At 51.5% G+C, this 27,176-nt stretch overlaps 11 protein-coding genes across 11 annotated transcripts, besides 1 other annotated feature; 7 read left to right on the top strand and 4 right to left on the bottom strand.

Annotated features, from left to right (window-relative positions):
* Positions 1 to 27,176: part of a sequence feature (contig 1.172 1..523550(1)) that runs on past both edges of the window.
* On the bottom strand, positions 26 to 1,849 carry ANIA_09399 (protein cclA; the record flags this gene model as incomplete). Its single annotated transcript, XM_677576.1, has 1 exon — positions 26 to 1,849. One exon carries the CDS (start codon positions 1,847 to 1,849, stop codon positions 26 to 28), a length of 1,824 nt encoding a protein of 607 aa, XP_682668.1.
* ANIA_09398 (snoRNA-binding rRNA-processing protein ENP1) lies at positions 2,509 to 4,261 on the top strand (the record flags this gene model as incomplete). The annotated part of the gene is made up of 3 exons (XM_677575.2): positions 2,509 to 2,883; positions 2,943 to 3,187; positions 3,241 to 4,261. The coding sequence occupies 3 exons, from the start codon at positions 2,509 to 2,511 to the stop codon at positions 4,097 to 4,099; spliced, it is 1,479 nt and encodes a 492-aa protein (XP_682667.1). The 3' UTR covers positions 4,100 to 4,261.
* hacA (transcription factor HAC1) lies at positions 5,516 to 7,183 on the top strand. The gene is made up of 2 exons (XM_050613134.1): positions 5,516 to 5,968; positions 6,021 to 7,183. The coding sequence occupies exons 1-2, from the start codon at positions 5,739 to 5,741 to the stop codon at positions 7,114 to 7,116; spliced, it is 1,326 nt and encodes a 441-aa protein (XP_050468973.1). The 5' UTR covers positions 5,516 to 5,738; the 3' UTR covers positions 7,117 to 7,183.
* ANIA_09396 (protein didB) lies at positions 7,484 to 8,421 on the top strand. The gene is made up of 2 exons (XM_677573.2): positions 7,484 to 7,607; positions 7,707 to 8,421. Exons 1-2 carry the CDS (start codon positions 7,563 to 7,565, stop codon positions 8,289 to 8,291), a joined length of 630 nt encoding a protein of 209 aa, XP_682665.1. The 5' UTR covers positions 7,484 to 7,562; the 3' UTR covers positions 8,292 to 8,421.
* ANIA_09395 (uncharacterized protein) lies at positions 8,963 to 11,484 on the top strand (the record flags this gene model as incomplete). Its single annotated transcript, XM_677572.1, has 5 exons — positions 8,963 to 9,153; positions 9,206 to 9,706; positions 9,760 to 10,284; positions 10,339 to 10,515; positions 10,662 to 11,484. 5 exons carry the CDS (start codon positions 8,963 to 8,965, stop codon positions 11,482 to 11,484), a joined length of 2,217 nt encoding a protein of 738 aa, XP_682664.1.
* On the top strand, positions 11,994 to 13,707 carry ANIA_09394 (3-oxoacid CoA-transferase; the record flags this gene model as incomplete). Its single annotated transcript, XM_677571.1, has 8 exons — positions 11,994 to 12,285; positions 12,336 to 12,522; positions 12,577 to 12,878; positions 12,924 to 13,032; positions 13,131 to 13,248; positions 13,298 to 13,306; positions 13,352 to 13,519; positions 13,573 to 13,707. The coding sequence occupies 8 exons, from the start codon at positions 11,994 to 11,996 to the stop codon at positions 13,705 to 13,707; spliced, it is 1,320 nt and encodes a 439-aa protein (XP_682663.1).
* ANIA_09393 (putative MFS transporter) lies at positions 13,827 to 15,550 on the bottom strand (the record flags this gene model as incomplete). The annotated part of the gene is made up of 3 exons (XM_677570.2): positions 13,827 to 14,538; positions 14,600 to 15,088; positions 15,147 to 15,550. The coding sequence occupies 3 exons, from the start codon at positions 15,548 to 15,550 to the stop codon at positions 14,025 to 14,027; spliced, it is 1,407 nt and encodes a 468-aa protein (XP_682662.1). The 3' UTR covers positions 13,827 to 14,024.
* On the bottom strand, positions 16,055 to 18,603 carry ANIA_09392 (putative MFS transporter; the record flags this gene model as incomplete). Its single annotated transcript, XM_677569.1, has 12 exons — positions 16,055 to 16,172; positions 16,221 to 16,305; positions 16,369 to 16,646; positions 16,687 to 16,783; positions 16,930 to 16,969; positions 17,015 to 17,146; positions 17,196 to 17,281; positions 17,337 to 17,430; positions 17,478 to 17,652; positions 17,703 to 17,858; positions 17,980 to 18,326; positions 18,505 to 18,603. 12 exons carry the CDS (start codon positions 18,601 to 18,603, stop codon positions 16,055 to 16,057), a joined length of 1,707 nt encoding a protein of 568 aa, XP_682661.1.
* On the top strand, positions 18,956 to 20,271 carry ANIA_09391 (uncharacterized protein; the record flags this gene model as incomplete). Its single annotated transcript, XM_677568.2, has 1 exon — positions 18,956 to 20,271. The coding sequence occupies one exon, from the start codon at positions 18,956 to 18,958 to the stop codon at positions 20,081 to 20,083; it is 1,128 nt and encodes a 375-aa protein (XP_682660.1). The 3' UTR covers positions 20,084 to 20,271.
* On the bottom strand, positions 20,274 to 23,946 carry ANIA_09390 (protein chiC; the record flags this gene model as incomplete). Its single annotated transcript, XM_677567.1, has 6 exons — positions 20,274 to 20,597; positions 20,652 to 22,956; positions 23,007 to 23,170; positions 23,225 to 23,388; positions 23,459 to 23,735; positions 23,782 to 23,946. 6 exons carry the CDS (start codon positions 23,944 to 23,946, stop codon positions 20,274 to 20,276), a joined length of 3,399 nt encoding a protein of 1,132 aa, XP_682659.1.
* Positions 24,830 to 26,674, top strand: ANIA_09389 (uncharacterized protein; the record flags this gene model as incomplete). Its single annotated transcript, XM_677566.1, has 2 exons — positions 24,830 to 26,002; positions 26,078 to 26,674. 2 exons carry the CDS (start codon positions 24,830 to 24,832, stop codon positions 26,672 to 26,674), a joined length of 1,770 nt encoding a protein of 589 aa, XP_682658.1.

The raw sequence follows: 27,176 nt of genomic DNA, 5'->3' as shown, positions 1-27,176 counted from the left end.
CAGGCAGCTGAAAGTACAACCCCATTCAACCTCCGGTCATAGGGGTATCCTCCGGTTCTGGCGGTACGGGCACGTCAGTAATTGGCGTATTTGCCACGCCGAGACTCATAGTATCTTCAAAGCCAGTGTGGCATGCGTCCTCGTCGGCAAGCTTGATACTCGCAGTGCCACTTCCGTTACTCTCCGCAGGAGCAGTCGACAAAGTAGTGGCAGGGTCATAGGCAGCACCGACGCCGCCTTTGAGAACGTCTGTGCCGCCAACGGCTCCTACGCCAGGGGCGTCCATCTCAGCGTTATTAACAACATTACCGTCCACGCTGCCCCAGACAAGCATTGCTTCGACCTCGTCTACAATATCGGCCAGTACGTCTTCGACAATTTGCTCGTCGAAGCGCTCTCCAATTCCTTTGACTGGCTCACCATTTTCTGTAGCGGACGGCGGACTAAACCACCAGGGACCTTGGAAGCGACACTCAACAGCACCACCTCCATAGCAGCTAACAGCTGGGTAGTACCCGATCATACCATCATCGGCATTTTCACGCTCACCGAGCCCGAGGTTGTTCGTGCCATTCGCAAGTCTGCTAGCAGGTGGTAGAAAGGCGTAGAGCTCCTTAAATGGCGTACCCATTTTTATGCCGTTCTTGTATATCGTGATACTTGAGCCAGGTAATGTACGTAGTGATGGATCCTCTGCGTTCAATGGGGATGGAGGGCCGAATGCAGGGGTTTCTTTGAGATTGAAAGCGTAGTCACGCAGTTGCTTGGTTGGAAAGACATTGGACTGTTGCCAGCAAAAGTCATTTTTGTAGTGAAAGGGGATGCGATCACGGATGATATTAGTAGCTGAAGCAGGCCCGGGCTTGAAATTATCACAAGCCGGGTCATATGTTCCCTCGACAATCTTTCTGTGGAGTGAAAGCGGCGGGAGAGTGATGAGCATGCCAATGACATCGCCTTCGCGAATCGACTCACCCTTGGGGAAGAAGTATTCGCACCGCATGCGATTGACCACCTCGCCGTTTACATCACGGATTCCGTAACCGTAACAGTCGACTCCTACATTGACATCAAGATCTGCTTCCCGTCGAGCAAATCCAAGCCGCACATGACCTCTCGACGGTAAGGCATTGCTCCCGTTTGAGGTAGTTGCTTCCGAGCTACTCATTATACCGCTTATGATGCGTGCTTCATAATAGTAGGTCCCTTCTCTTGCGCACACATTAGCGCGAGCCGTGTGCCATGGTTCATTGGTCGTGACAGCAAGGGCGTCCTTGGAGAATAAGATCGCAGCCGGGGAGTCCTCGAAGCTAAAACGGGCATGATAGGGAGGAACATCCGTTTGGCGATATTTGATATGAGGGAAGTCCGTATCTGCTATAGCATAGCTATATCGAAAACCGTTCTTGTTCGTAAGTTTATCAACGACTTCGTAGAAATCCCAACTTTGGCCAATCACACCTGACATTTTGCGCACCGCAAAGTTCAGTTGACGAGGCTGAGGAGGGAAAAGATCCGAGTGCCTGGGCTCCCCAACTGCAATAGGTCTTAGGATGCCGAGATCAGAGCTCGGAATGGCGGTATTAAGTACGGCCACTGACTTCTTCTTGGGAGGTGCGCTTTCCTGGTCCAAACCTTTGGCCTCTCTTTTTTTGCGGCTATCGCGTTTGTTGCGCTTCGACCTTACACCATCGCCTTGGTTTGAAAAGGTACTAGGTGGCGCCGGCGAGAATCTAATACTGCCCTCCCCTAGAGAGGCATTTGAGACGGACGCGTTCACCGGGTGTAGTATAGGGGAGTTGATACTGGATGATGGCGCGGGGGACCCAGCTGCGTGAGTAGATGCCATAATGCGAATCCTTTGCGGATAGGTATTTCACCGTCCCGTCCTCAGGTTAACGGCCGAGACCGAAAGCGTAGTCGATGCGACTGTACTTATTCTAGCACGCGATTCTAGCAGAACGGAGCGTTTGACTGGCAGCTGATGAGGATGTCGCTGGGATCCCTAACGGGGAGACACAGAGAGAAACCGGAAGCTGAAGGTGAACTGCCAATGACTGCGAAGCAGATTGGTGCATCTATCACAGCTGAAAGTCTAAGCGCAATGTGGTTAGAGCGAGCTAACTGAACAGTTTGTGTACTAGAGAGCAGGGCCAACCCACGCTCAATTGAGGAGCATTAATGTTCTGCAGAGCTGTTGTCAAGGCTAGGGTCCCTTGAAGCTGCAATACCCGATGAAGGGCGGCTGGAGGAACATCCGGCAGAAAACTTAGCGCCCTGTGCTATCAGTCGCTGATATGTAGTCTGCTGAGGGGCTAGACAGGCGGTGAACCGATAACGAAGGGCCCCAAAAAAAGTTTCTGATTACATGATCTACAAATTTGCACACAATTCACAGTTTCGATCGAGGAGGAAGCTCTTCTTTCCGGCTCGGTCATCGCCTGGCAGATCATTGCGACAATATTGGATGAGTCAACCTGGTATCTTTATTCCGCAAAATAACCCAGCATGCCTAAGGTGACGTCCGCGCGTGCTGCAGCTGGTACCCGCCGGCACAATCCTCTTGCTGAGGATATTATTGGCACGGGTCACCTCCGAACGGCCCCCAGTAAGAAGATCAAGCGCAAATCGAAGGCAGACGGAGATCAGGAGGATGGGGAGCGCTTTGTGGATGCGAAAACGTCCCGCAAAATTCTACAGATTGGACAAGAACTTGCCGATGAAGATGCCGCCGAGCAGAGAGCTGCACGGGGAGTGGTTGAAGAACCAGCAAACAGAGCCTTCGATTTTGAGTCCCGATTTGAGGATGAAGATGTATTTTCGGACGACGAAGGCAAGTTCAATGAGGATCAATGGGACGATGAGGAGGATATTGAGGAAGTGGTATGTGGTCAGAATACACTGAAGATTAGGGAGATTGACGAGTCTGATATTTATACTAGGAGGTTGATCCAAATGATCTTGATATATTCCACAAGTTCGTTCCTCGAGGAGACGAAGATCCGATTTTCAATCCTAGCGGGCCAGAGACGAGCGGTCAAACCACAAATCTCGCGGACCTTATTCTAGAAAAAATCGCGGAGCATGAAGCAAAGCAGGCAGGAAATACTGGGCCTATAATTCAAGGTGGAGGTTTGCCCGAAGATGCGGTTCAGATACCCGCAAAAGCTGTTGAAGTATACGAGAAGTAAGTGTCACATATCTCAGCACTATGTTGTCCCGGGATTTTAATAATGTTAGGGTTGGCATGATTCTTTCACGTTACAAGTCTGGGCCTCTTCCAAAACCGTTCAAAATTCTCCCTACTGTTCCAAATTGGCAAACGCTTCTCTCAATCACGCGTCCCGAATCATGGACCGCCAACGCCATTTACGCTGGAACCAGAATATTCATCTCACACAAGCCGGCAATTGCGCAAGAGTTCATCTCAACGGTCTTGCTTGAACGCGTGCGCGAGGAAATATACGAACACAAGAAGCTCAACGTTCACACCTACAATTCGATGAAGAAGGCTCTCTACAAGCCGGCATGTTTCTTCAAGGGATTGCTATTCCCCTTAGTCTCGAGTGGGACTTGCACTCTACGGGAAGCTCACATCGTTTCCTCCGTGATCGCGCGCGTCTCTATTCCGGTCCTACATTCGGCGGCGGCACTGCTTAGGATGTGTGACCTTGCCGCCGAACAATCCATGAAGTCATTAGAAAGCACCGGTGCGGTGAATACTTTCATTCGAGTCTTCTTAGAGAAGAAGTACGCCCTTCCGTACAAAGTCATTGATGCTCTTGTCTTTCATTTCCTGCGGTTCCGTGCGGCCGATCCAGCGGAGGATTCAATGACCGACGGACCCTCTAAGGCATATAAACTGCCCGTTCTCTGGCATCAGTCACTCTTGGTCTTCGCACAGCGTTACCGAAATGATATTACTGAGGACCAGCGAGAAGCCCTTTTGGACTTGCTCTTGGTTCGTGGACACAAGGATATTGGTCCTGAAGTCCGGCGCGAGCTGTTAGCGGGCAGAGGTCGAGGGATCGTCGCACCCGACCCGGAGAGACAACATGCGCTTGATGCTGGAGACGATACAATGGATACCACATTATAACTGCGAAGAAACTCTTTTTCGGCGATTTCTTACATAGATATTCCCAATCCTCTTGCAAGGATCCCGCTTGTTCATGGGCCTGGATGGATGGCGTTACTTGATGACTTATTGATGCTTCATGATATGCATAGACTCTTCCCGATCTTACAATGCCTTCTCATCGAACCGTGACATTTCTAGGTAATTCATAGGCAAGAGCGCAGCAGTTCCGGTTGAATGGGCTCCGTAGACACGAGCAAGCGGTACACGTATGTAAGACCCACGTGATAACTACCCTGCGAAGTGATCACTTAAGCAAAACCTCTTTTATGTCCACAACACGGATGTTATAAGAGTTCCTGACGAATGCCGAATATGATACTTTGTAATACAGAATCCCTTGTCCTCGAGACTTTTAGGAACAAATCCTCAGTCAACCCTTAACTCCTCCATTGGCTCCCCGCACTCCTTATGGTATGCACTAAGAATTTAGCAACCCATGGAAGCCCAGGTATGCAGCCAAGCTCTTGGAACTCTCTGACCGTGAGTAGAGATCAGAGAAGCATTTTCACACCAAAACTGGTTTTATTGTCTTCCACAATTGTAGCTGAATCAACAGGCAGTCCCGTTTTGCTTCGTAAATGAGAGTGAGGATGACCTCAGACAATGAATCTTACGTCTTAGACGGGGCATCCCAAAGGAGCCAGGCTCCTGACCATGGCATTCCTCAAACTTATCCACTTGCCTCACCAAGCCTCTAACTCGAAGGCAATAAAGGCGTGACGACTGTATCTAACTGGGAGGCCCACCCAGGGTTAGGCCCCCTCCTTTCAATGTACAAGTAAGATATGCATTAATAGAATGAATGATCGAGTTAGTTTAGCAGAAAATGCAACCTGACCCTTTAAACAAAGGGAAATATGCCACCAATAATTTTAAAACCCAAGTTGGAGAAATCGCAAAACTTCTGTACTCTGTACTTTAAGAGGTGAAGCTTAAAGCATGTGAATCAACAGGAATAGAAGAACTCCAGCGTAAGGCTCTGGCTGAGTTTCCGGGTGGTATCCCGCAAGTGGGTTGTTTCTATATTTCGAAGCAAATCAACTCTGTAGCTGCGCGGCGATGCAACGACAGGGTTCCACTGCGTGTCAGAATAAGTCTGAATTGTCTCAGACTCAGGGTAGGCGAAGAGCCAGGCTCAGGGGCGATTCCTGGCCGCCTATCGTTGTACCCGTATTTTACGGATTCTTTCAGCGGCAGGCGGTTGCTATTTGCGGATTGGAGTGGAAGCCGTGTATTATTCCGGTCACACTAGCGGTTACGTGGCCAGGACGCTGCTCCGCCCCTTGCTGAAAGGAGGTGCACCTGAATTGACCACGCTGGCCTTTAAAACGTCAACCTGTTCCCATCTCACAGCAGCATCACAATCTTTTATGAACAACTGTCCTCTTCACACTTACTCCCCACACTTTGCCATCCTTGGTACCTGAGCCCCAACACTTTCACTGGTCGGGATAGTAGCCTCTGGCTTCGATTCGCTATGACACCGTGGCCTCTGTCCTAAGTGACTCAGGCAAGGCAATCCCAGTTCCAACTCCCAACTTCGCAACCTCATCAACCACCTGCTTCCGTCTAGTTGCAGTTATCAGACTTGAGTTGTATGAAATCAGCAGACCGGTTTTCGCCAGTGAAAATGGAGGACGCTTTCGCAAACTCTTTGCCTACTACCCCGTCATTGGAGGTTCCTGTGCTCACTGTCTCCCCGGCTGACACATCTCTTCAGACGAAGAATGTGGTGGCTCAGACAAAGCCTGAGGAGAAGAAGCCAGCGAAGAAAAGAAAGTCCTGGGGCCAGGAATTACCAGTTCCCAAGACAAACTTACCTCCAAGGTGTGTGATACCTCAAGAGTCAACTCCTTACTCCTGCTAATAACTACCACAGAAAACGCGCTAAGACAGAAGATGAGAAAGAGCAGCGCCGGATTGAGCGAGTTCTTCGCAACCGCGCAGCCGCACAAACCTCTCGCGAGCGCAAGAGACTTGAAATGGAGAAGTTAGAAAGCGAGAAGATTGATATGGAACAACAAAACCAGTTCCTTCTTCAGCGTCTCGCCCAGATGGAGGCTGAGAACAACCGTTTAAGTCAGCAAGTTGCTCAGCTATCCGCGGAGGTTCGGGGATCCCGCCACAGCACTCCAACTTCCAGTTCCCCCGCGTCAGTTTCGCCAACTCTCACACCGACTCTTTTTAAGCAGGAAGGGGATGAGGTTCCTCTGGACCGCATCCCTTTTCCAACTCCCTCCGTGACCGACTACTCCCCAACTCTTAAGCCTTCATCTCTGGCTGAGTCCCCCGATTTGACACAACATCCTGCAGCGATGTTGTGCGACCTGCAGTGTCAGTCGGCGGGCTCGAAGGAGATGAAAGTGCCCTCACGCTTTTCGACCTCGGAGCCAGCATTAAGCATGAGCCTACACATGACCTTACAGCTCCTCTTTCTGACGATGACTTCCGCCGCCTATTCAACGGTGATTCATCCCTTGAGTCAGATTCTTCACTCCTTGAAGACGGGTTCGCCTTTGACGTTCTCGACTCAGGAGATTTATCAGCATTTCCATTTGATTCTATGGTTGATTTTGACACCGAGCCTGTCACCCTCGAAGATCTCGAGCAAACCAACGGCCTTTCGGATTCAGCTTCTTGCAAGGCTGCTAGCTTGCAACCCAGCCATGGCGCGTCCACTTCGCGATGCGACGGGCAGGGCATTGCAGCTGGCAGTGCGTGAGAGGTTTTCGACGGAAGACCGTCTGGTTCCCGATGTTGTAGAGGGTCGATGGAGCTGGGAATCCTTGTTAACGCTAGCGTCGGCGATAAATCTTCTTGAGAAACCGGAGCGACGAAGAAGAACCTTGAGGGGTCTTGATTCGTTAAAGCGGGGTCGGCGTATTGATTCGGGGAAGCGGTACAGGGTCATACGGAGTTCACGGAGTTCAACTAGCCCAAGAGAGGCGTTGACGTCTCGGAGAAAGGGCTTATGATAATTTGTATATTAGCGTGTCCACTATTCAATGTAAGAGCGAGCAATTGAGACTCGACTTCTCAGTTTAGTACTGTGTAGTATACTTCGTACATAAGGCTGCTTAGTCTTTAGGTCTGGAAACAGGTGCCTGCCTTGGCCGTGACGGATGAAGTTATTCTATCACAAATGGTAATATCACTCTTTGACGAAGGCCTCGGACATGTATTATAGTGGTCAGTTGTCCGGGGTGATTTGTAGCAGTATCATACAAGGACTACACGACGATGGGCTGGTGGTGTTTGCGGAGAGACCAGCTGCACATGGTTTTCGGGATGACGTTGCCACCCACAAGGCCCCCTCAATTCTAGAACCGCTCTCTCTCACAACTCATCCGTCCAGCGGTTCCTTTGTTGAAATTTGAGATAAACACTGTCCGGATTCTGTTATATTTTTGTGCTACACACGATGGTTCGGAAGGATCCCATTTTCGAAGCTCGTACCAATGTCAAAGTGAGTAGTGGTCTAAACCCTGCTGATGCCGCCGTTCTCGCAATCCCAAGCTCCCCGCGTTCAGCATCACTTTTCTGACTACGCCTGTTATATTTACAGTTACACTCAAATCGCCTGAAAAAGGAAGCCGCTCGCGCAGAGGCGACATTCAAATCCGAGAAAGCGAAAGCTGATAAAGCAATGAAGAACCGTGAATTTCAGATAGCCCGGATTCACGCCTCCTCCGCCGTGCGCGAGAAACGACGACAGGTCACTTTAAAAGCGGAAGCGGCTCGTGCAGATGTCATCATAAATGAGTTGAAGGCCGCTCAGAGTACTCGCGACACATCGCGTACTCTTGCACTGGCATCACGTGGCTTAGATGCCGCATCCAAGAGTGTAAATCTCGAGACTCTAGTATCGCACGCAAACAACTTTCTTGCTCGCTCTGAGGACTTCAAGATTGCCAGCAATGCTATTGAAGATGTGGCTCAAGGCGTCTCGATGCAAGAGTACGGGGCGGAGGGTGAAGCGGATGTTGATCGTCTAATGGAGCAGCTCGCCGATGATGCGGGTGTAGATTTGCGACTTGCTTTGGAGCAGGATTCTGCGCCAAAGGAGGATGTCAAGGAACAGACGAAGGTTGATGCAGATGTCGAAGATGGCCTGGGTGCCAGGTTGCGAGCCCTACGGGCCGCAAACTGATAAATGATATTTTTTTCTTTGGCCAGTTGGTTTTGAGCTATTTGTCGTATGATGCTGGGTATCCTTAGGCGTCTTATGGAGAAGTATGCAATGATTCTGGGTTTAATCAATCATAAGCTGTTTTGTATATACCCGTTTTCTATGTGAGGATGCCATTATGGATCTCAAATTTATGACTATGATGTCTGACGCAAATCCTTCTTGACCTGTCCTTGTGGCGTATGGGCCATTCATGGAGTGATTAAAGCTTGTTTGTGCTATCTATATAAGGGAAATTAATTAACGCTGCCATCAACAATTAGCCGGGCTAGCTCAATCGGCAGAGCGTGAGACTCTTAATCTCAAGGTTGGGGGTTCGACCCCCCCGTTCGGCTTTCATTTTGCTACCTTTTGGTCTTTTTCCTATCCTGTCTTTTTTTATGTTATTCTGGCATGGGCGTGACCGCAAACGAAAAACAACTTGAGTGTAGGATGGTTCTACGCATTTCTTAATGTTAGCTATTAAATTACTCAGCTCCTGAAAAATCTAAGGATGAGGGACGTGTGATCTACCCACGGACACCATACGTGTTTGACGGTCGTTCAAAGTCTCCTCGTACCGCCTTTAAAACCTGGCCCCATGACTAACTAATCGGCAAGTACAAGAGGAATCCTATCGTGGTTATCGAGGGATGGAAGGTCCGGCATCAGCAGGTCATCAACGGGCATCACATAGCCGCCAAGCCGCATGCCTTAACTGCCGGAAGAGCAAGATAAGATGTGACCGCAGCCAAGGAGAGATTTCTTGTGACAAGTGCAGGCATGCTGGCTTGGAATGTGTTGTCCCAACTCATCATGTCGGAAGACAGAAGGGCGTGAAGAAGTAAGACCGTGTCTCCAAAAGCTGAGCATTCATGCTGACAACAAGCTGCCAGCAAACGCAAAGGCCTAGAAAAAGCACTGCATCAGATAGAACAGGCCATCAAACGGCCAAGGACCAGTCGTCCAGCTGTTGAGGCTGCGCAGAAAGTCCTTTCGGATCTTCAGGATCTGCTGACGCAGACTCAGCTACAACAGGCCCGGGACGATAGCAAGGACCTTTCCGAGGACTCCGACCAACAAGAACCCTTGCATTTCCCTCACGGCTCCAACTCTGGCGAAAGTTTGGCGCTGGACGATGCAGAAAACCCTCTACAGTTACTTGCGCGTGCCTCAGATCTCCAGCTGTCTCCAAAAGATGTACGGAATACAGCAATGTGGCCTTTGTTGGCAACCTCGCAGCCAGCGACGGGCGTGTCGGGGGTCGTTCAGGATAACGTTACTGCTGCAAAATCCTTCTTTGTGCCAGTGAGAGCCAGCTTAGATATTGGCCCGGATATGGATCCTATAGATATTGGGCTTGTTACATTGCCTGAAGCTGAATCTCTTTTCACCTTGTATGTTTCACCGTATTCCACTGGGGAGCCAATTATGTACTTATCATTTCTAGCTTTTATGAAAACCTCGCGCATACCAGGTGGGGACTCGATCCTCTGATTCATACTGTCGAATTTGTTCGCTCTAAATCAGCCTTTCTTTTCACGTCCATCATGGCTACCACTGCCCTGTTTCTGCCGTCTGCTGCAGCAATATCCAAACGACTATCTAGACATAGCAAATTCTTGGCCAATAAGGTGATGCAAGAAAGGTTCAGGTCAGTCGAAATTGTCCTGGCTTTCATGGTCAATGTTCCCTGGATGGCACCGGGGGCTTGTTTGGGCGATGATGACGCTTGCTCTTACATTGCCATGGCCCTGACAGTGGCACTGGACCTCTCCCTGAACAAGATTGTATTGCCATCGACGAGCTTTGACAGTGGCCTTGCACGGAGGCTTGCTAAAGCTGATTGCATAGATGCAAGAAGGGCTCTGCAAATAGATGGATTCGAAGAGGTTGACCCAGCCTCGAATTGGGGCAGAAGACTGTTACGAAGGCGAGAAAGGGCTTGGATAGCACTATTCGTCCTAGAGCGAGGGTGAGTCTAGTGTCAGGAGCATGCTAGTTTAAATAAATATCTAACATCCTGCAGTGTCTGCCTGGCCCGGGGGAGGAGCTATACAGTGCCGTCGACGGCCCTGACTGAGAATTGCGATCGATGGCATGTCTCAGACCTTGCAGATTTTCGCGACGGCGCCATGAATTCAATGGCCATACTCCGAAGAAACTTGGTAAACATTCGACCCATCTTCACCCTATCCGATATAATGTCTGACCGGCAGCGCACTAGGACGGGTTGTTCAGAAGGGTCAAGTCCATTTGTGATAATAACCAAGCAAGCAGCACTGGTTCTGGGGCGGCACAATCGCATGTAACCCACATCCTACCCTGGATCATATGCTAATCCGACGGTAGAATCAAGACAATGATAGAATGCTTCTATACCGAATGGTACGAAGCTTGGGCGCCAGAAATCGGAGAGGGTCAATGTCAGTTTGGTCATCCCAGTCATCTAACCTTCAAGTCGGTGCTAATTCCTCAAGCACGCGCCCTTCCCCCATACGTAGAAATCCTGGTGACGCACACACAGCTTTCGACTTACGGCGGCGTAATAAATCACCCTACAGCACCTATTGAAGTCAAACGATTCTTCCGTGCAGCTGGCCTTTCTTCAGCTTTGAACGTTATGCGAGCCGCAATTCAAGGCGAAGGGAGGTTAAAGTCAATGCCAAACAATACCGTCATCATGATTTCCTTTGCTGCGTGCTCTGCGCTGAGTCTCAGTTCAATGCCAACCGATAGCAATTCTAGCTTAGCCCCAAGTGTCCGGAACCTAATTGAGGAAACTGCTGGAGTCCTTGAAAGGATCGGAAGCACACCCAGTCATAGGAATGGGGCATCTGTGCTCTACGGGAGGTTCTTGCGTGAGCTTGTTCGACGTACACCGGCCGCTTTGGACTCGCAACCTCAGAGTGATCCTCGCATTTCACACACAGAAGCACTCCCATCAACAACTTTGGATGCGTTTAGCGCTATTTCTTCACCGGTCCAACAAAGCTTTGCGCCTTCTATGTTCTGGTCCGAGCCCATGCAGTTCTCGGCTATGTCTGACGACCAGATCATTGATGCTGTCAATCGAGCCGGCACTGCTTTTGGCGCGAGTGTTCCAGATGTTCCACTTGACGATCTGATGAGTTGGAACTGGCTCGATATAGCCAACCCGGAGTTCAATTTGTGACGGTCTAGGAATGGTGGGTATGAGAAGATATTCTTGAGGGCCGAATCGTGACCCCACATCTCGGCCTCCAGAAGTAGCCCCGAGAGTCGGATCTTATAAACGAACGTCATCGGTATCTGTTTACATGCGGTCGTTGATTTTCTCTACAACTATTTGTTTGACTACTACTAAGTGAGATGGCAACCCTTCGAATCCCAGCACTGACTCTGTCTCGAAAAGCGACGAGCGTTGCGCGGGCGCAACTTTGTTTCCGCGTATACCAAAGAACATGCGGGCGACTAACTCCTTCTCCAATAACTCGCGTTGGATATTCTACTGCATCAACCACAATTGAGAAAACAACTCGCGCTCCAAAAATCGATCGAGCAGCCTCGAAACTGTTCAGAAGTGCGGATGACGCAGTGGCTGATATTGAGAGCGGCTCAACAATCCTTAGTTCCGGCTTCGGCCTTTGTGGAGTGGCAGGTGATTAAAACCTACTATGATGGGCTTGGATGTGTGTGATGACAATGGCAGATACTCTGATAACCGCAATTGCTCGACGAGGGGCCGAAAATATCCACTCACTCACTGCAGTCTCGAACAATGCCGGCGCGCCAGGCAAAGGTGGCCTCTCTACCTTGACACAGTCCGGGCAGGTTGACCGACTTATCATATCGTACCTTGGAAATAATAAAGCGCTAGAGAAGAAATACCTTACAGGGAACATCGCTATTGAGCTGTGCCCTCAAGGAACCTTGGCGGAGCGCCTCCGTGCGGGGGGTGCTGGAATTCCTGCTTTCTACACTGCTACAGGGGCTCGTGAGTCCGTCTCTACGTGGATTGGGGCTCGGCTAAATATGTGTGCATAGATACCTTTCTTCAGGATGGCAGAATTCCTGTGCGTGTCGATGCATCTGGCAATGTGTTGGAACATGGCAAACCGCGGGAGACAAGGGTTTTCAACAACAAGACATACTTGATGGAGACTGCGCTTACCGGCGACGTCGCCATTCTCCGCGCGTGGAAGGTAGACGAAGCTGGAAACTGCGTTTTCCGGTAGGTAATTTCACCATTTATATATCAAACGGGCACCTGACGGTCTCTCTCCAGCTACACCACCAAGGCATTCGGGCCTATTATGGCCAAAGCAGCAACCCTTACCATTGTCGAGGCCGAGAACATTGTTCCAGTTGGTTCAATTGATCCCAACGATGTTGACCTGCCTGGTATCTTTGTGGATAGGATTGTTCCTTCGACAGCTGAGAAGCAAATCGAGATCAGGAAACTCCGACAATCGCAGGAAGATGGCTCTACGGCAGCAGGTGTATCGCCGGCTATCATTCAGAGAAACCGAATTGCAAAAAGAGCAGCTAAGGAACTCAAGCAGGGGTACTATGTGAACCTGGGAGTCGGTACGTTTCTCTCCTATGCGTGTCAACTGTGCTAATAGTACTTAGGCATTCCCACACTCGCACCGTCGATGCTGCCTGAGGGTGTCAAGGTGTGGATTCAATCGGAGAATGGCATCCTTGGAATGGTAAGGCAAGAGCGGCGCGGTAATAGAACGTAAGCTAAATAAGTCAAGGGACCGTACCCAACTGATGATGAAGTCGATGCGTATGTGGAGCTCCATCTTTACGGAGCCATCTTCTAACTGTTTACAGGGACATTATCAATGCGGGTAAAGAGACCGTTACCTTGCTGCCAGGCGCTGCAACTTTCGACAGCACAGAGTCCTTTGGGATGATAAGGGGCGGACACGTTGATGTTTCAATCCTAGGGGTCAGCCAATACTTTCCCTGTGCAAATTCATACTAACATCTGAACACAGGCTCTTCAAGTAAGCGCAAACGGCGACCTAGCTAACTATATGATTCCTGGAAAGGTCTTTAAAGGGATGGGCGGAGCTATGGATCTAATCTCAAACCCCGACCAAACCAAGATTGTCGTCGCAACCAGTCACACAGCGAAAGATGGCTTACCCAAAATTGTCACAGAATGCTCTCTTCCACTGACAGGGGCTAACTGTGTCAGCACGATCGTCACGGAGCTGGTAAGACACTTGGCTGAATCAAAATTTGCTGCCCTGTTGCTAACAAACAACAGTGCGTTTTCCAAGTCGACCGCCAAAAGGGCGAGCTTACCCTGACCGAGCTTGCGCCTGGAGTGGACGTTAATGAAGTGCGGGAAAAGACGGGGGCACCATTCCACGTTGCGGATAAACTGGAGGTTATGGAGTAGGCTTGCGGAGTGGAAGTGGTTTACATTTATACCCTGCCATATATAGAATATATGATGTTGACTACCTCAAGATTCCTGTCTATAAGATGAAGTTCTATTCGAAACAACTTGCTTTTCTATAGTTCTGGAGCGCAAGGGAGAGTACCTAGATAGGTATCCAGGTACGGAACAAGCTGCCAGCCTGACCGGCTGAAGGACGCAATTTTCTCTGAGCCAGGCCAGAGTAGTTACCATCCACCAACTCACAGGCGCAACACACCTGCTATGCTCGTATCTCCACTCTCAACAACATATATATACCAGACGATACTCAAACCTCAAACCCCTCCCGGCTCATTCCTCTCTCTCTCTCTCTCCAGGCCCAGAAAGCTAACTAGGATCCCGAAATCATAAACACACTTCAAGACGCCGGCAAGCGTAAAACTTGCCCCAAAAACGCCCTTATCCGCCAAAACCCCGGTAATCAACGGCCCTGCACTCTGCGTACTCGTCTTGACAACGTTGATAGCACCCATGATCGCCGTCCGTTTATCCGCAGGCAAGGCCGCGGCCAGGAAAGCCGAGCGCGGCGCAACGTCCATATTCTGCGTGCACGCGCGGAGGATAAGCAGCGTTAAAGCAAGCGGCAGATCAAAGAGCGGGATTAGGGCAAGACAAATGGCGGACGGTAGGTGCGTGAACACCATTGTTTTTATATTGCCGATGCGTTTTGCGATGGAGGATGCGAGAAGCATGGAGATCGCGGCGATGATGGAGGTTGTGAAGAAGATGCTTCCCAAGGTGCCTTCGGGCAGGGAAAATTTGCGTTTGAAGAAGTAGGTCATCCAGGATCTGATTGGAATTTGTTAGGCATGTGTAAGTAAAATAGCAATTGGAGAGAGATGTGACATACAGTGACGCAAGACCCGAAGCGAACGAGTCCAAACCAAAGAGAATGAAAAGACGGATAATAAGTGAGACGAGATCGCGCTCGCCAAGAAACGAAAGGAAGGATTTTCGTCCCTGCTCTTGCGTCTCTCTTGTTTCATTTCTGTTTTCGAGAAGAGGCTGTGTCTCGTCGGTGCGCTGCTGCTGCTGCTGCTTCGATTTGGGCGTCATATTGTCCGCTTCAACCTTATGGCTCAAAGATACGGACAAAACAAACTTGAGAGCGCCAATAGCAGCATACGCAAGGAAGATTGCCCGGCAAGCTGGTATGTATTCCCACCCGCATCCGCTCTCTAGCAGGTTAATCGCCCAGCCACAGGCCATCACGCCCAGAGCTGTCCCTGCCGTGCCGAAGAGTGAGTACCAGAGCAGGATATCGCGCAGGAACTCTTTGGGAGTGAGATGGGCCAACGTTGACTCCTCAACTGCTTTGAAAGGGCCGATCTCGTTGCCACTGCGGTATGGTCAGCACATCTTTATCACGCTATACGACTGCTGAAGACGACGCGTACCTCGGACTGATAACTCCCAGCACCGCCGCCGTAAGAAGCCACCAGTAATTCCCGCTCAGTGCAAATACAACGCCGCTGCCGACCATGAGCGCCGAACCCAGACCCAGCACAGCTCGACGACCCATAGCATCAGCGAACAGAGTTAGGAGAAAACTGATAGCCACGTCTCCGACCAGCGTGAGCGTCATGAATAGACCAATCCGGTCATCGGCGATATCTAGTGCGGAGAGATAAGATGCTAGAATCAGCGTTGAGCCGCCGTAGGCAAAGAGCCGAATGAAGCGCTGTGCGATGAGGAGCTTTGTGTCAAGAGGGGACTGCCATAGTGAGAGGAGGCCGAGTTCATCAATAGTCTTGCGAGAGAGAGATGGCAATCGGCGAGGAGAGTCAGTGCCATGAGCCATATTGGCTTTATTTAGAGCCAAAGTTTATAGTTACTAGTGGTTGGAGTGCTAGGACTACTGGCTTTTATGTGCAGAGGGCATTGAATAAGGTTGAGAAAGATTGGAAACTGAAGCATTACGAGCGAAAGCAGAAGGATGAGCCAAATGCCAAGCTTTGTATTGTCCGGAGTCGGAGATCAACAGTAACTGGATACCACTAATACCCACACAAAGTGCTGGAGATACGCGCAAATTACAGACCTCGTACGCTACAATAGTCTCGGAGATTGCGTATTATCAAGACTTGTCCGAGTCTCTCGGAGTTAAGCGACCTATACAGGCCTCTGACTGAAGCGCAGAGTCAACCCATTGCCATAGACAATCAGTATATTAGTGGAAGTAGATCACTCCCTGAATGAAAATAAAGATCACTACCCAAGTCCTAGCTGACGAGGTTCTAATGAGCACCCAATGGACCTAAACCAAATCATCAAATCATATACCAAGCCATCTCTGTATACCCAATTACAGCACCATCATGAATTTCGGATCACGATCGTCGCTATATCCTTCATACTTGGAGTACTTGCCGTTTCTTTTGTCCCGGTTGATCTTAGCACAATAGAGGACATTTAAGAGAATCCTGTATTGCATTAGTATAGAACCCACTGGCGCAGAGATCGACACGTACATAAACCAAGCAAAAACCAACAAGCTCAAGACCACCGTGTGACCCCGGTGAAACTGCGGCTTATCCTTGTTGGGGTAGATGAATGCTAAATAGCGGTTAGTATCTAATTACATCGGAAGGAGCGATGGGAAGTAGATGTGAGACATACTCGCAACAAACCCTCCGCAGTTTGCAATTGCGAGCTGCATTCCCGATGTGGTAGCTCGCTTGTAATGCCCAGCTGAGTTATTCGAGTTCCAGACCAGAATGCATGGAACACTCGCATACATCCCCGTAGCCATGAGGAACGTCATGCCGTACTTTGCTTGTGGGGAGGTGATGTTGCCAATCGCCGCGTATCCGGCGATAGCGATTGGAAGGGAGAATAGCATAATGACGCCTCTGAGTTTCAAGCGGTCAGAAAGGAAGGACACGAATACTGTTCTTCTGTTAGAGTACGCAGCACAGAAGACAGCGAAGGGAATACCTGTCAGCACGGCGGCCACGGCGTACGGTATCACCGTCCAGAGCTGCGTTTGGTTTGCATCGCTCGCGAAGCCACTCTCGTCGATGATTGTCGGCAGCTGTAAAAGAGTTTATCAGTAACTGTTATTGCATTTGAACAGAGTAATATGCATACAAATAGACCAAATGAGTATAGTCCGGATAGAATAGCAAAGTATGCCGTAGCCGAGAACCACATCTGAGGTTCCAGGAGTCCTCTACGTACTTCGGACCACACCAAGCTCTCCTGTTCGGCTGCGAGGGCCCTACCAAATATCAGTATGTGGAATGCTTTGACGACTGGGGCTTACACACTCCTGGATATGCGGATTCTCGAGCTGTATCCTCTCACGAGCAAATCGGCGCTCATCTTCGGTCAAAAATGGCGTGGTTTCTATGCTATTCGGCAGGGCAAAATAGGCAAGGCAGCCGCAAAGGAAGGTCTAGTTAGGGCATGTTAGCGACGAAACAAGACATTTCAGGAATCGCTACCAAAAGACCCTCAATGATCATGATCCAGCGCCATCCTTCTAAACCGCCTCGAGGGCCAATCTCCGCCAAGCCGCGAGCAAGCAGTCCTAGGACACAAGCGTGTTAGGGAAGTGGCACATACTGAAATGGAGGATAACATACCGCCGAATGCACCTGATAGCGAAGCAGCCGTGTAGAACAAACCGATTCGAAGAGCCAAATCGCCCCTCCGGTAGAATGATGAGAGATAGAGTACCTTTTGGAGTCAGCACGTCCTGACAAACATAAATTATACAAGCTGACCATTCCCGGAAGCAACCCGCCCTCGGCGATTCCCAAGAGCGCACGCACTGCGGCAAAGCTGCCAAAATTGCGGACGAACCCGAGGCACATGGTGATGATGCCCCAGACTGCCGTCAGCGCTGGAAGCCATATTTTCGGTGAGGCTTTCTTGATGACCAGGTTGCTGGGGACCTCGCTATAACCACATTAGCGGAGAGCTGACTTGCCGGTCCCAAGGATAGGTACCTCAATATATAGAAGAGATAAAAGATCGTCAGACCGATGTCGTACTGGTGATTTGTGATATCGAGGTCATCTTCGAGGCCGAGAATCTTCGCGTTACCGACGTTGGTTCGGTCGAGAAAGGAACAAAGGAAGAGCAGTGCTAGAACAGGCAGTATTCTGAGACGTGAGAAGGTACTCGGGCAGTTCATTATAACAGTCACGATCAAGAACGGTCACGATCTCGATCACGATCCCGATCAGGTATCGAAAGAATGTGTCGAGCCGGGCAAGCACTTACCTGGTGTCCAGCTTGAACAGGATCCTCCTGGCCAGCTTCTGATCAGCATCAGCGTCGCCGGTCATGCTGAGCGAGTGCTGCTTGACATCGTCGGCCAGTTCTGCCCGAGGCTTCTCGGGGTCCATAGTGGGAATCAAAGGTACTGGTCGTAGGTAAACAATGGACGCGGTTCCCGCAGCAAGACGACTGAGACGGGGGTGAGGGGAAAAAGCAAGGGGGAAATAAGCTGCCGATGGGCAAGCTGACCTGGTGAAGGAAAACCCTCGGCCATTTTTCTGTTCGCCGATCAGTAGCGGTGCGTTCGCCTCGACACTCGAGGCTTGATTTGCTTCAGCTGCTTGATTTGTCTGATTAGCTTGATTAGCTTGACCCCGCATTTGAGGGCAGCCAAGCGTCCGCCCCGAACTCCCTAATTGCTCCCCAGATTGCTTGCTCCAAAGCCAAGTGGGCGACACGCGGGACAGGCGGGGGAAGCACCCACGCTGGAACCCAATTGCTAGCCGACAATCGCTAATCCGGACTCACTTCTGGGCGCCGACGGACCGTCCTCTTTCTGTCCAGATCTCTGCTTGCCGTCCTGCCCCCATAATAACCCCAACACCCCAACATGAAGCCTGGGCACATGTCGGCTTGTTCCGCTATGACGAGATCGATCGACCAACCTGGAAGGTTGTCAGTACATTATGGTTTAAATTGTCACAATAGTAAGCCATCGCTGAAACTACATAGGCAGCATCGAATCTACCGAACCTTGCACCCAAAATAGGTCAGAAATAGGAAAATGCCAACACCGTATAAAAACGATAGGAACACTATACTTCGTAGTACTAAGCAGCTTGTTATTCCTTGGCGTCTTTCCCCTCCCTGTCCCGCTCCCGAACCGAACTCAGCTACCAGATCGTCCCCACAAAGGTTCAATCGAAGCATACAACGAACGTGAATCAAAGGCAAAGCGATAATACCCATTCCAAACATTATGACAACAAACCAGGCCGATTTTTCAGCCTACTCTGACGCCTCCAGCTCTTACTGGCCCCCAGGCTGGAACTTTGCGCGGTTTGCCCGCGCTACACCCGCAGACAACGCCACGCTGTCCGATGAAGAACGAGCGAAAATGCAGGCCGGGTTTCGCGATGTGCTGGGTGAAGAGGGCGTCGCTGAAATGGCACGTGTGGTGTGGCAGGAGCAGTTGCGTGTAATGAGAGCCGAAAAGGAAAAGAAAAATACTGCAGGACGCGCTCCGGCGGCGGCGCCGCCACCGCCAGAGTGGTTGAAGATTTGGCGAAAGAGGTATCGGAGCCCGAGAAAGAATTGGGGGTTTGTGGCGCTCTGGACTGCTGCGGCTGTCTCTGCAGCTGAGCGGATGGTGGATTCGGATTGTGGCTTTGAGGGCGTGGAAGAGTTTCAGCGGAGGGTGTCTGAAATCGTGGGGATTCCCTTTGAGGCGGCTTTGGAGCAAGGACAGTCGGCTGAAGAGGTTGAGAATGCGCGGAAGGCGTTTGAAATCCGATGGGATTGGCTAGATAACGAAGAAGAGGAGAAAGGAAGCAGAGAGGTAATGGCGGAGGACATGACCAACACAGAGCTCATTGAGCGACTACGTGCCAGGTATCGCTCAATACAAGAGTCCGGGTCCATTTCACACGGTCAGTCGTTGCCTGTATTTCTTGTTGTGTCGCCGTCGGCCGTGACCTCGGTGTTGTCCTGTACCAGGGAAGAGCAGCCAGCAACGACAAGCCGGCGCTGGCGATCCAAAGCGCCGTTTTTACTGGCCGTTGCGGCGGTGGAGGAACAGGGTATTGAGGAGGACGAGGAGGCGGATAGACTGGTTGGGCGCAGTGGGGAGAAAGATTGGTTTGAACCTGTCTTTAGGGTTGCTGTGGAGGTACTGGTGGATGAACTCTGGCCGGTCTTTGATGAGCAGATTACGACGCTGGGGAGTATGACGAGGTTTGTGCAGAGGGCGGAGGTTACGGAGGATGTATTAGCTGGCGGTGATGGACAGGGCGAGGCAGATGAAGATGGGCTGGATGCCATATGGTGGTCGGTGCATACGCCGCCTCATCAAATGAGGAAGAGGAGAAGACTCTTCGGCGGCGCCTGAATAACTCCAATGAATATTTCACAACATGTCCTTTGTCTTCCTGCGTCTGCCACCTGGTACATACTTTGCTTCTACAGCCAGACTGGACACCATTCTATGCCTCTACAGTGAGTGATATCGGCCATATTTAGCCTAGATGGTTTGAAAATCTCCAAAATTATTAACCTAAATATATACAGAAATAAACAGTCTAGCTGGTCATCTGTGTCACCGGCAAGGCCAGCAGTGTGTTCATATTCGTCTTCAGATCCTGCAACAGATCGCTCATTTCCTTGATCACCAGCGGCGCGTAAGTATTCTGTGCCAGACTGCTCGCCCAATACAGGATCTCCTCGTCTACATATGTCTCGAAGGTGTCTCTCACTCTCTCCACTTGCCAGTTCAGATAATCCGGCATGATCTGCTTCCAGGCATCTTCAAAGTCATACGTGATACCTTGCGTCGCCGCATACCGCGTTAGATCCTTGAACATGGTCGCGATATTTTTATACGTCGAACTGAATGCCGCTACCACCTCGGTTCTGGACCGGTAGTTGTGCATGTCGACCACATCAAGAAGAATTCCGACCCGCTCCTGCGGGTTGTAGTTACTCCACATGGTCCGCGAGATAAAGTCCGCCCCTTTGACCATATACTCCTTGTATACGTTGAAGTCGCGGTCGCAGACTTGGAGGTTCTCGATGAATCGATTCGACAGGCCTGGATCGCTCGTGCGGCCTAGCAAGCCTGTGAAGAAATCATTGATGTTTCCCACCAAGTTGTGCGTAAAGGTCAGAGTCGGGTATGTCACAGTAGGCCAACTCTGCTGGAAGATACCGTTGTTGCCGAAGACTTGCGCGAAGGGAACGGCGCCGGAGCGCAACATGGTCCCGCTCGGGGTCTGTCCGGCTGCCATGTACTCGAGCGCGTTGCGGAACTCTTGCTTCTCCAGGACGTGTTCAGTCACCCAGTCTGTGTTACTGGCGAGCGTGCTAAGGCTGGTTATCCCAGCGGCGGCGCAGAGACCCTGTTTGGCAACTGTCCAGGCTCGACCAGTTGCGAGCAGAATGCTGGACGCGCCGGGGTACTGCTGCACCCAGATGCTGGATCTTTGCCCATTGGGACCGCAGAGAGCCATTGCGATCCTCTCGCGAGCGCCACGGGGTACTAGATCGTGTTCTTCAAGGAGAAAGGGGGATGTCTCTAGGACGGCTAGCTGGGATAAGTTGGATGCAAAAGCCACATCTTCGGTGCCTCTTTTCCCCTTCAGGAGTGCTGTCAGGTCATCGGTTCCGCAGCCGTAATCAAACACAGTCTCCTCCTCGTAGACGTTGGGCAGGTTAGACTCTCCCTCCAAGTCACTGGTTAGGCTATCAAGGTGGTTAGGGCCATAGCAAAGGTTGATATCTGGCAGGTCAGGCGAGGCGGGCTGGTTGGGGTCCGCGCAGCAGAAGTACGAATAAGTACCTGATCGACAGCCCCAACCGTCCGTGGCAACAGTTGTCTCGCCAGGCTCGCAGCCCGTCTTGCAGTCCGTTGAGAAGTCGAAGAAGAGAGCCCCAATAGGCCCGAAGAGGAGGTTCTCCCATTGCACCCAAGCCGTGTTTCCGGCGCGCCATTTGCAGTCCTTCCACGGCGTTGGGTTCTCGCAGCAGAAGCTCTTGAATCCGCCGTTATAGGTGCAGCTTTGCTGCCCGCCCTGCCCCTGTTTGGCCTTTGTGAGTTCGTTGGGGCGGTTGTCATCGTCGTCGCAGCCGTAGGAGTGGAAGGAGAAGGCGCCACCTAGTGGGCCAAGGAGTGAAGGAAAGAACGCACTGGCAGCGCAGATGGGGGCGGCACCAAACCACTTGCAGGCATCGAGGACGTCAGTGGACTCGGTCTTGGTGCAGCAGAGCGACTTGTGGCCTGTCCAGCAGCCCTCGGTGCTGGCCGAAACCTCGATTTCGTCGTCGGTGCAGCGATTCTTGGATAACAAACCACAGAACTTGGGACTGCCTTTCCATTTGCAGGTCGGCGGGCTCTTGGATGGGCAGCAGAAGTAACGAGTTCCTTGATTGCAGCCCAGCTCAATCCCTAGCGGGTTCTTGTTGCTCGAGGACTCTTCGACAGGGATCAACCCTGAAGGGCAGTCAGCGCCGCACTCGCCCCAGACGCACTGGCTTGGGTCGTTGTTGGCCTTTGCCGCGAGCACAGGGACAGTCAGGTCGGTGCGCCCCGCGGCCTTGGCTAGGGCTCGAATGGCGGTGCCTTTGTGGTCGTCTGTCGAGGCTGCCCAGACCATCACTCCGCCCAGGCAGAGCTCGTTGGCGTACTCCATCTTAGCTTTGAGAGTCTCGTCATCGTCGTACGATACCCACTGGTTTGTGTCCCAGGTCACCATCTGCACGCCAGCCTTCTCGTCGTTCGTCACTTTGGCGCCGCCCGCATCGATAATCTCCTGAATCTCAGAGAACATCAAGCTCCCTGCCGACGCCGAGCACTTACCCGGGTTGCCACCTGCTGAGAAGCCGCAGCCTGGAGTGTTACATGCTGGGTCTGAGAGAGTGAAACTGCGGCCGTAGAAGCCCATTCCCATGACGACCTTTTTGGGGTCTATGTCGTTTCTCCAAAGGAGCTCCATGGCGAGGTCGATCTCGGTGAGGTTCGTATGTGAATTAATGTATGGGCCCAGATAAGGGTTTGTGCCATCCCAGGTGCCGTGCAAGTCGTAGCTCATGATGTTGAACCAGTCGAGAATGGGCTCCATGTTCTTGATGTCAAAGTGCTGCAGGTACCAGAACGAGGCGGGGAGGGTGATGGTGAGCCCTCGGTTTCCCAACACAGCCCGGAGATTCTTGAGGAAGGATACATAGTTTTCAAAGTCCTCGGGGGCGCCGGAGCGCTCTTCTGCTACACTTCTCTCCAGTCAATCTATGCTTCTGTACTGAAACGCACGGTCGCTTACGGATACTCCCAGTCAATGTCTACCCCGTCAAAGCCATACTTGTCCATGAAGGAGAGGAGAGACTCGAAGAATACATCTTGGTGAGACTTGGATGCCGCCAGCTCGGAGAAGGTCCGCCTCGTGGGTTGATCGGGGTCGTTCATGCTCCAGCCACCTATGGCAATCTATCATGAGCTTGTTAATATCTATCTCGCGATGAGCAGCTGCGTCTGACCTACCCAAACTTCAAGACTGGGGTTATAGTTCTTCAGTGCCGTCAGGCGCGGCATATACTCCTCGTCAGAGTCCTGCATATTGGCAATCTTATAGCTCTCTGGGTCAATAAATGCAAACGCGTAATTGAGATGCGTGTACGCCCCCATCAACAAGTCCTCCGGATTGACTGAGATGTCAGAAAGGGCTCACTCATGTGTTTTCCCCCACATACACAGACAGAAAGTGGAAAGACTTACGCCCATTACACTTCTTACTTGTCGACCACCCCTCATAATACCCAATGACCTTTTTGCTTGCGCTCGTCCCCCCGGGACAACTCGGCTTGGTGACCTTTTCATCGCCACAGAACTCCTCGGTTGTGCCGCAGAAACCATACTTGGAGCAGCAGACGTTGAGCGGGCAGCTTTGCCGCTGACTCCATTGCGAGCCCCAGCCTGGGTCACACTCGCTCTTTGCGTCGCAGGTCGAGGTACAGTTCTCGCTGGCGCAGTAGGAGGGCCCCATACCGCAGACCTGTTCCTTGTGAGCCAAGTTGGACCCTCATAGACGACCAACTCACATTGTTCTTCCCGCAGCATCCTAGTTTGCATGGTCTGACAGGAGAGCAAGAGTAGTCTTGCTGTGCGCTCACAATGGCGAGACAAATGAGAGCTGCAAGGACGCAGAGATGAAAGCGAGAACAGTACAGCAACAGCATATTGAATCTTTGCAAGTCTTTGGACATGAACTTGTCGCAGCCATTCCTCCCTCATAGCCCCGTCAGCCTTATAGCTGAAAATCTAAAATATCCCGCCACCCAGACCCTTTCTTGCCTTGCCTGAACTGGCCTACCCTCCACTGCTCCCCGTTTCCCTTGCCAGCCATGACCAGCAAAAGCCATTGAGTAGGGACCGACCGGACTTCAAACTCGAGAGGGGTACTGTGGACAACACCCGCATAAAGGATGGAATCCCCTGTCGGAGGGTGGTATTGAAGAAGACTCTAACCTCAAGAGTGATATCTTTGTGATAAGAACTGCTCTATACAGTACGGAGGTTGCATTGAATGAAGACTAAGAAATTCTAGGTAGGCTAAACAGGGTTCCCCTCTTTGTATGCAGGGACCTGGCCGTGAAGCTATGTGATGTGATCTGACCTGCATACACCGTAAGGCCCAGCCCAATCAACAGGCAGTGGAATCCGTACTGGAGCTCAGACAATCCTATCTTATGACAGCCTCACGGAACAGAGGCCAATAGCTTGCTATATCTTGCAACATGTGAGCATCTGGACTGAAGAGTAACATGCAGAGTCGGGGTAATCTCCGATGACATCGTCCTTGCCGCGAGGTCTGATCGAAGACGAAGGAGAGAACTTGATTGGTGTACTGCAAACCGATTAAATTGATAGATAGTAAGAGGATGATTGCGTGGTTCAGTCTTGGAGTATTGGAAACTCCTATTCTCGATTACCAAGGAGTGGGGAGATTAAAGGCGTCTTTGATGAATGAGGAGGAACAACCACCTCAGTCAGCTCCTCGTCTAGGCCTCTACCGTGACTGTAATGTCCAGCCAAAGCTGGTACTCGATACTGTGAAGCACAGTGAAGCCAAGTGAAGCACAAGTGAAGATGGTGGCCTTTATTGTCTTCTTCCTGCCTCTAGCCCTAGCAGCAGACCAGAGCGTGAGTCTATCCGACCCATCTGGACAAAGGCATACTCTAATGCACAAGAACCAGTTCTTCTTCTTCATCAACCAAACCGAGACCCTCTTCTCTGGAGTCTCAGCACAATGCAACCTACCCCTCTCGGTTCCGATTCCAGAATGCCCGCAAGAGTTGCTCAACCTCCTCAGCGGGAGCGAGTTCTACACCGTGCAGAATGAGACCATCATGGACATTCTCTGCCGTGAGCCCTGCCCGCCAGCCCTGGATGCCTACCGACAAAACGTGCAAGAGGCCTGCGCCAACGATCCCCAGCCGCGAGTCGGCTACCCGGCAACATACTGGGTTGACGCCGTGTCCTCGGTGCAGAGGCAGATGTGCCTCAAGGATTCAGCCACTGGCACATACTGCACACAATTTCTCGAGCAGACGCTGGGTGACGCAACTGACCCGCAGGATCTGCTTGGCGGGTATACGACAGAGCAGCTATGCTCGGAGTGTATTGTCGCCCTCTTTACCCATCAGCAGTCGACCCCCTACTCCAACTACGACATCGAGATGGCCAACGCTTGGGCTGAGATCCAGGCCCGCTGTAATCTGGAATACCCAACTGCGACGCCGACTCTCGAGACCAATGTGACAAGCCTAGGGAACTACGCCCCCTCGGGCTATGCAACAGCTGCATGCGTTGGCGGCCGCACCCACGAGGTCATCAGTGGCGACAACTGTATCGACATCTCCAAGGCTAGCCGGGTCTCAACGGGGTCGCTGATAACCCTCAACAGTCTACGAATGGACTGCACGAACCTGCTTCTCGGCCAGACCCTCTGTCTGCCGCCCGAATGCGACGACTACGTCGTTCAGAGTGGTGACACTTGCATCAACATCGCGGCCAAGTTCTCCGGCATCTCGTACCAGCAAATCGTCGCCTGGAATCCCACGATCAACCCCTACTGCACGAATCTCCTCGTCGGCCATAACATCTGCGTCGGCCCGCCTGGTGGCATCGCGAACTTTACCACCGTGCCTGGAGCCACGGCCACGCAGACGGATCTGTATGCCACCGAGACGGCTTCCAGACCGACTCCTGTGGCCGAGGGAACAACGACTAAGTGTGGCAAATACTATCTTGTGCAGCCAGTGAATGCCCCCTGCTTCCCCTCGAACATCCAGACCTCCTTCGGACAAGACAGAATGTGTTAACGCGCAATGCAGGGCGACTACTGCGAGATAATTGCACTCACTCAAACAGTCTCGCTGGAGATGTTCCTAGCCATGAACCCCCAGATCGACGACGCATGCAGCAACCTGCTCTCCGGCTTCAACTACTGCGTACAGCCGACGCGCAACTGGGCTGCGACCACGACCTCGCCTGTTATACCGCCGCCAACATCCACTCCGCCGGGCACGACGACGGAGTGTTATGAATGGTACGTCATCCAGTCAGGAGACTACTGTGGTAAAGTGCAGGACCAGTTCGGTATCACTTTTGCGCAGTTTCAGGCCTGGAACCCGGCCCTCGCGGATGACTGCTCTAACCTCCTTCTCGATGTGGCGTACTGTGTCAACGGTGCTGTTCCGTCGGCCCCTGCAGCAGCAGCAGCATCTCGCCGGACCCTGGACGCCAGGGCAGAGGGATGCGTGTATGCCGAAGGGTGTAAGTCTGACAGGCCGGTGCGAGGCTTATCCGGTTTTGTGAGGCCGCGCGGTCCTGTCCAGACTCAAATGCCGGAAGTTGGTGGCGGCGTGGCTATAGGTTGGCCTGGGGTGAACTCGCCTAAGCTACGGCAGCAGATGGGGTTGGGGGTTTGATTGGGAATCTGAGAACTGGAATGGGGAGTTACGGGCTGTGCGGCTGCCCTTGTAAGAGACGAAGTAGTTAGATATGTAGTGATCAGTTTGTTCGTTGTGACTTCCATTGCACAGGACTCGTTCCTTTCCCTCGAAAAAAGAAAAGAAAAGAAAAAGTGGTTCGCCAAACTTCGGTCTAATAGAGAACTGAGCGTTGTCAGCATGGCTGGCCAGAATATCCGGAGAGCGTTTCGGTTGTGGCTGTATGAACAGATACTGGGCTCGCTCTGCTTGATCATGTCCAACGCTGCTACCCACATTGTGTCAGAACAAGAATGAAGAATCAAAGCTGCTGTAGCTTGATATCAGTCAAGTCCTCCCGGTATACCTGTGGTAAGCCGCCTTGCCCAGTCTCTTGCGTTGGGGATCCGACGGCTTGTCATGCAGTAGAAGAATAAGGACGGGATAAAGCGTCTGCCAATACGTCAGCTCTCAAGCTTTTCAGCACTGCAGCCTCACTGAA

The sequence above is a fragment of the Aspergillus nidulans genome, chromosome VIII (assembly GCF_000011425.1).
Source record: "Aspergillus nidulans FGSC A4 chromosome VIII".
Lineage (NCBI taxonomy): Eukaryota > Fungi > Ascomycota > Eurotiomycetes > Eurotiales > Aspergillaceae > Aspergillus > Aspergillus nidulans.
Note: the sequence above shows the minus strand (reverse complement) of the source record. Positions and strands in the feature narration are given on the sequence as shown.

What these genes read in the sequence shown, in the direction of transcription:
- hacA (XM_050613134.1), top strand. Translation starts at nt 5,739, where the DNA reads ATGAAATCAGCAGACCGGTTTTCGCCAGTGAAAATGGAGGACGCTTTC. An exon ending in AAGACAAACTTACCTCCAAG is followed by an intron (nt 5,969 to 6,020) that starts GTGTGTGATACC and finishes TAACTACCACAG; the next exon opens with AAAACGCGCTAAGACAGAAG.
- ANIA_09396 (XM_677573.2), top strand. Translation starts at nt 7,563, where the DNA reads ATGGTTCGGAAGGATCCCATTTTCGAAGCTCGTACCAATGTCAAA. An exon ending in AAGCTCGTACCAATGTCAAA is followed by an intron (nt 7,608 to 7,706) that starts GTGAGTAGTGGT and finishes TTATATTTACAG; the next exon opens with TTACACTCAAATCGCCTGAA.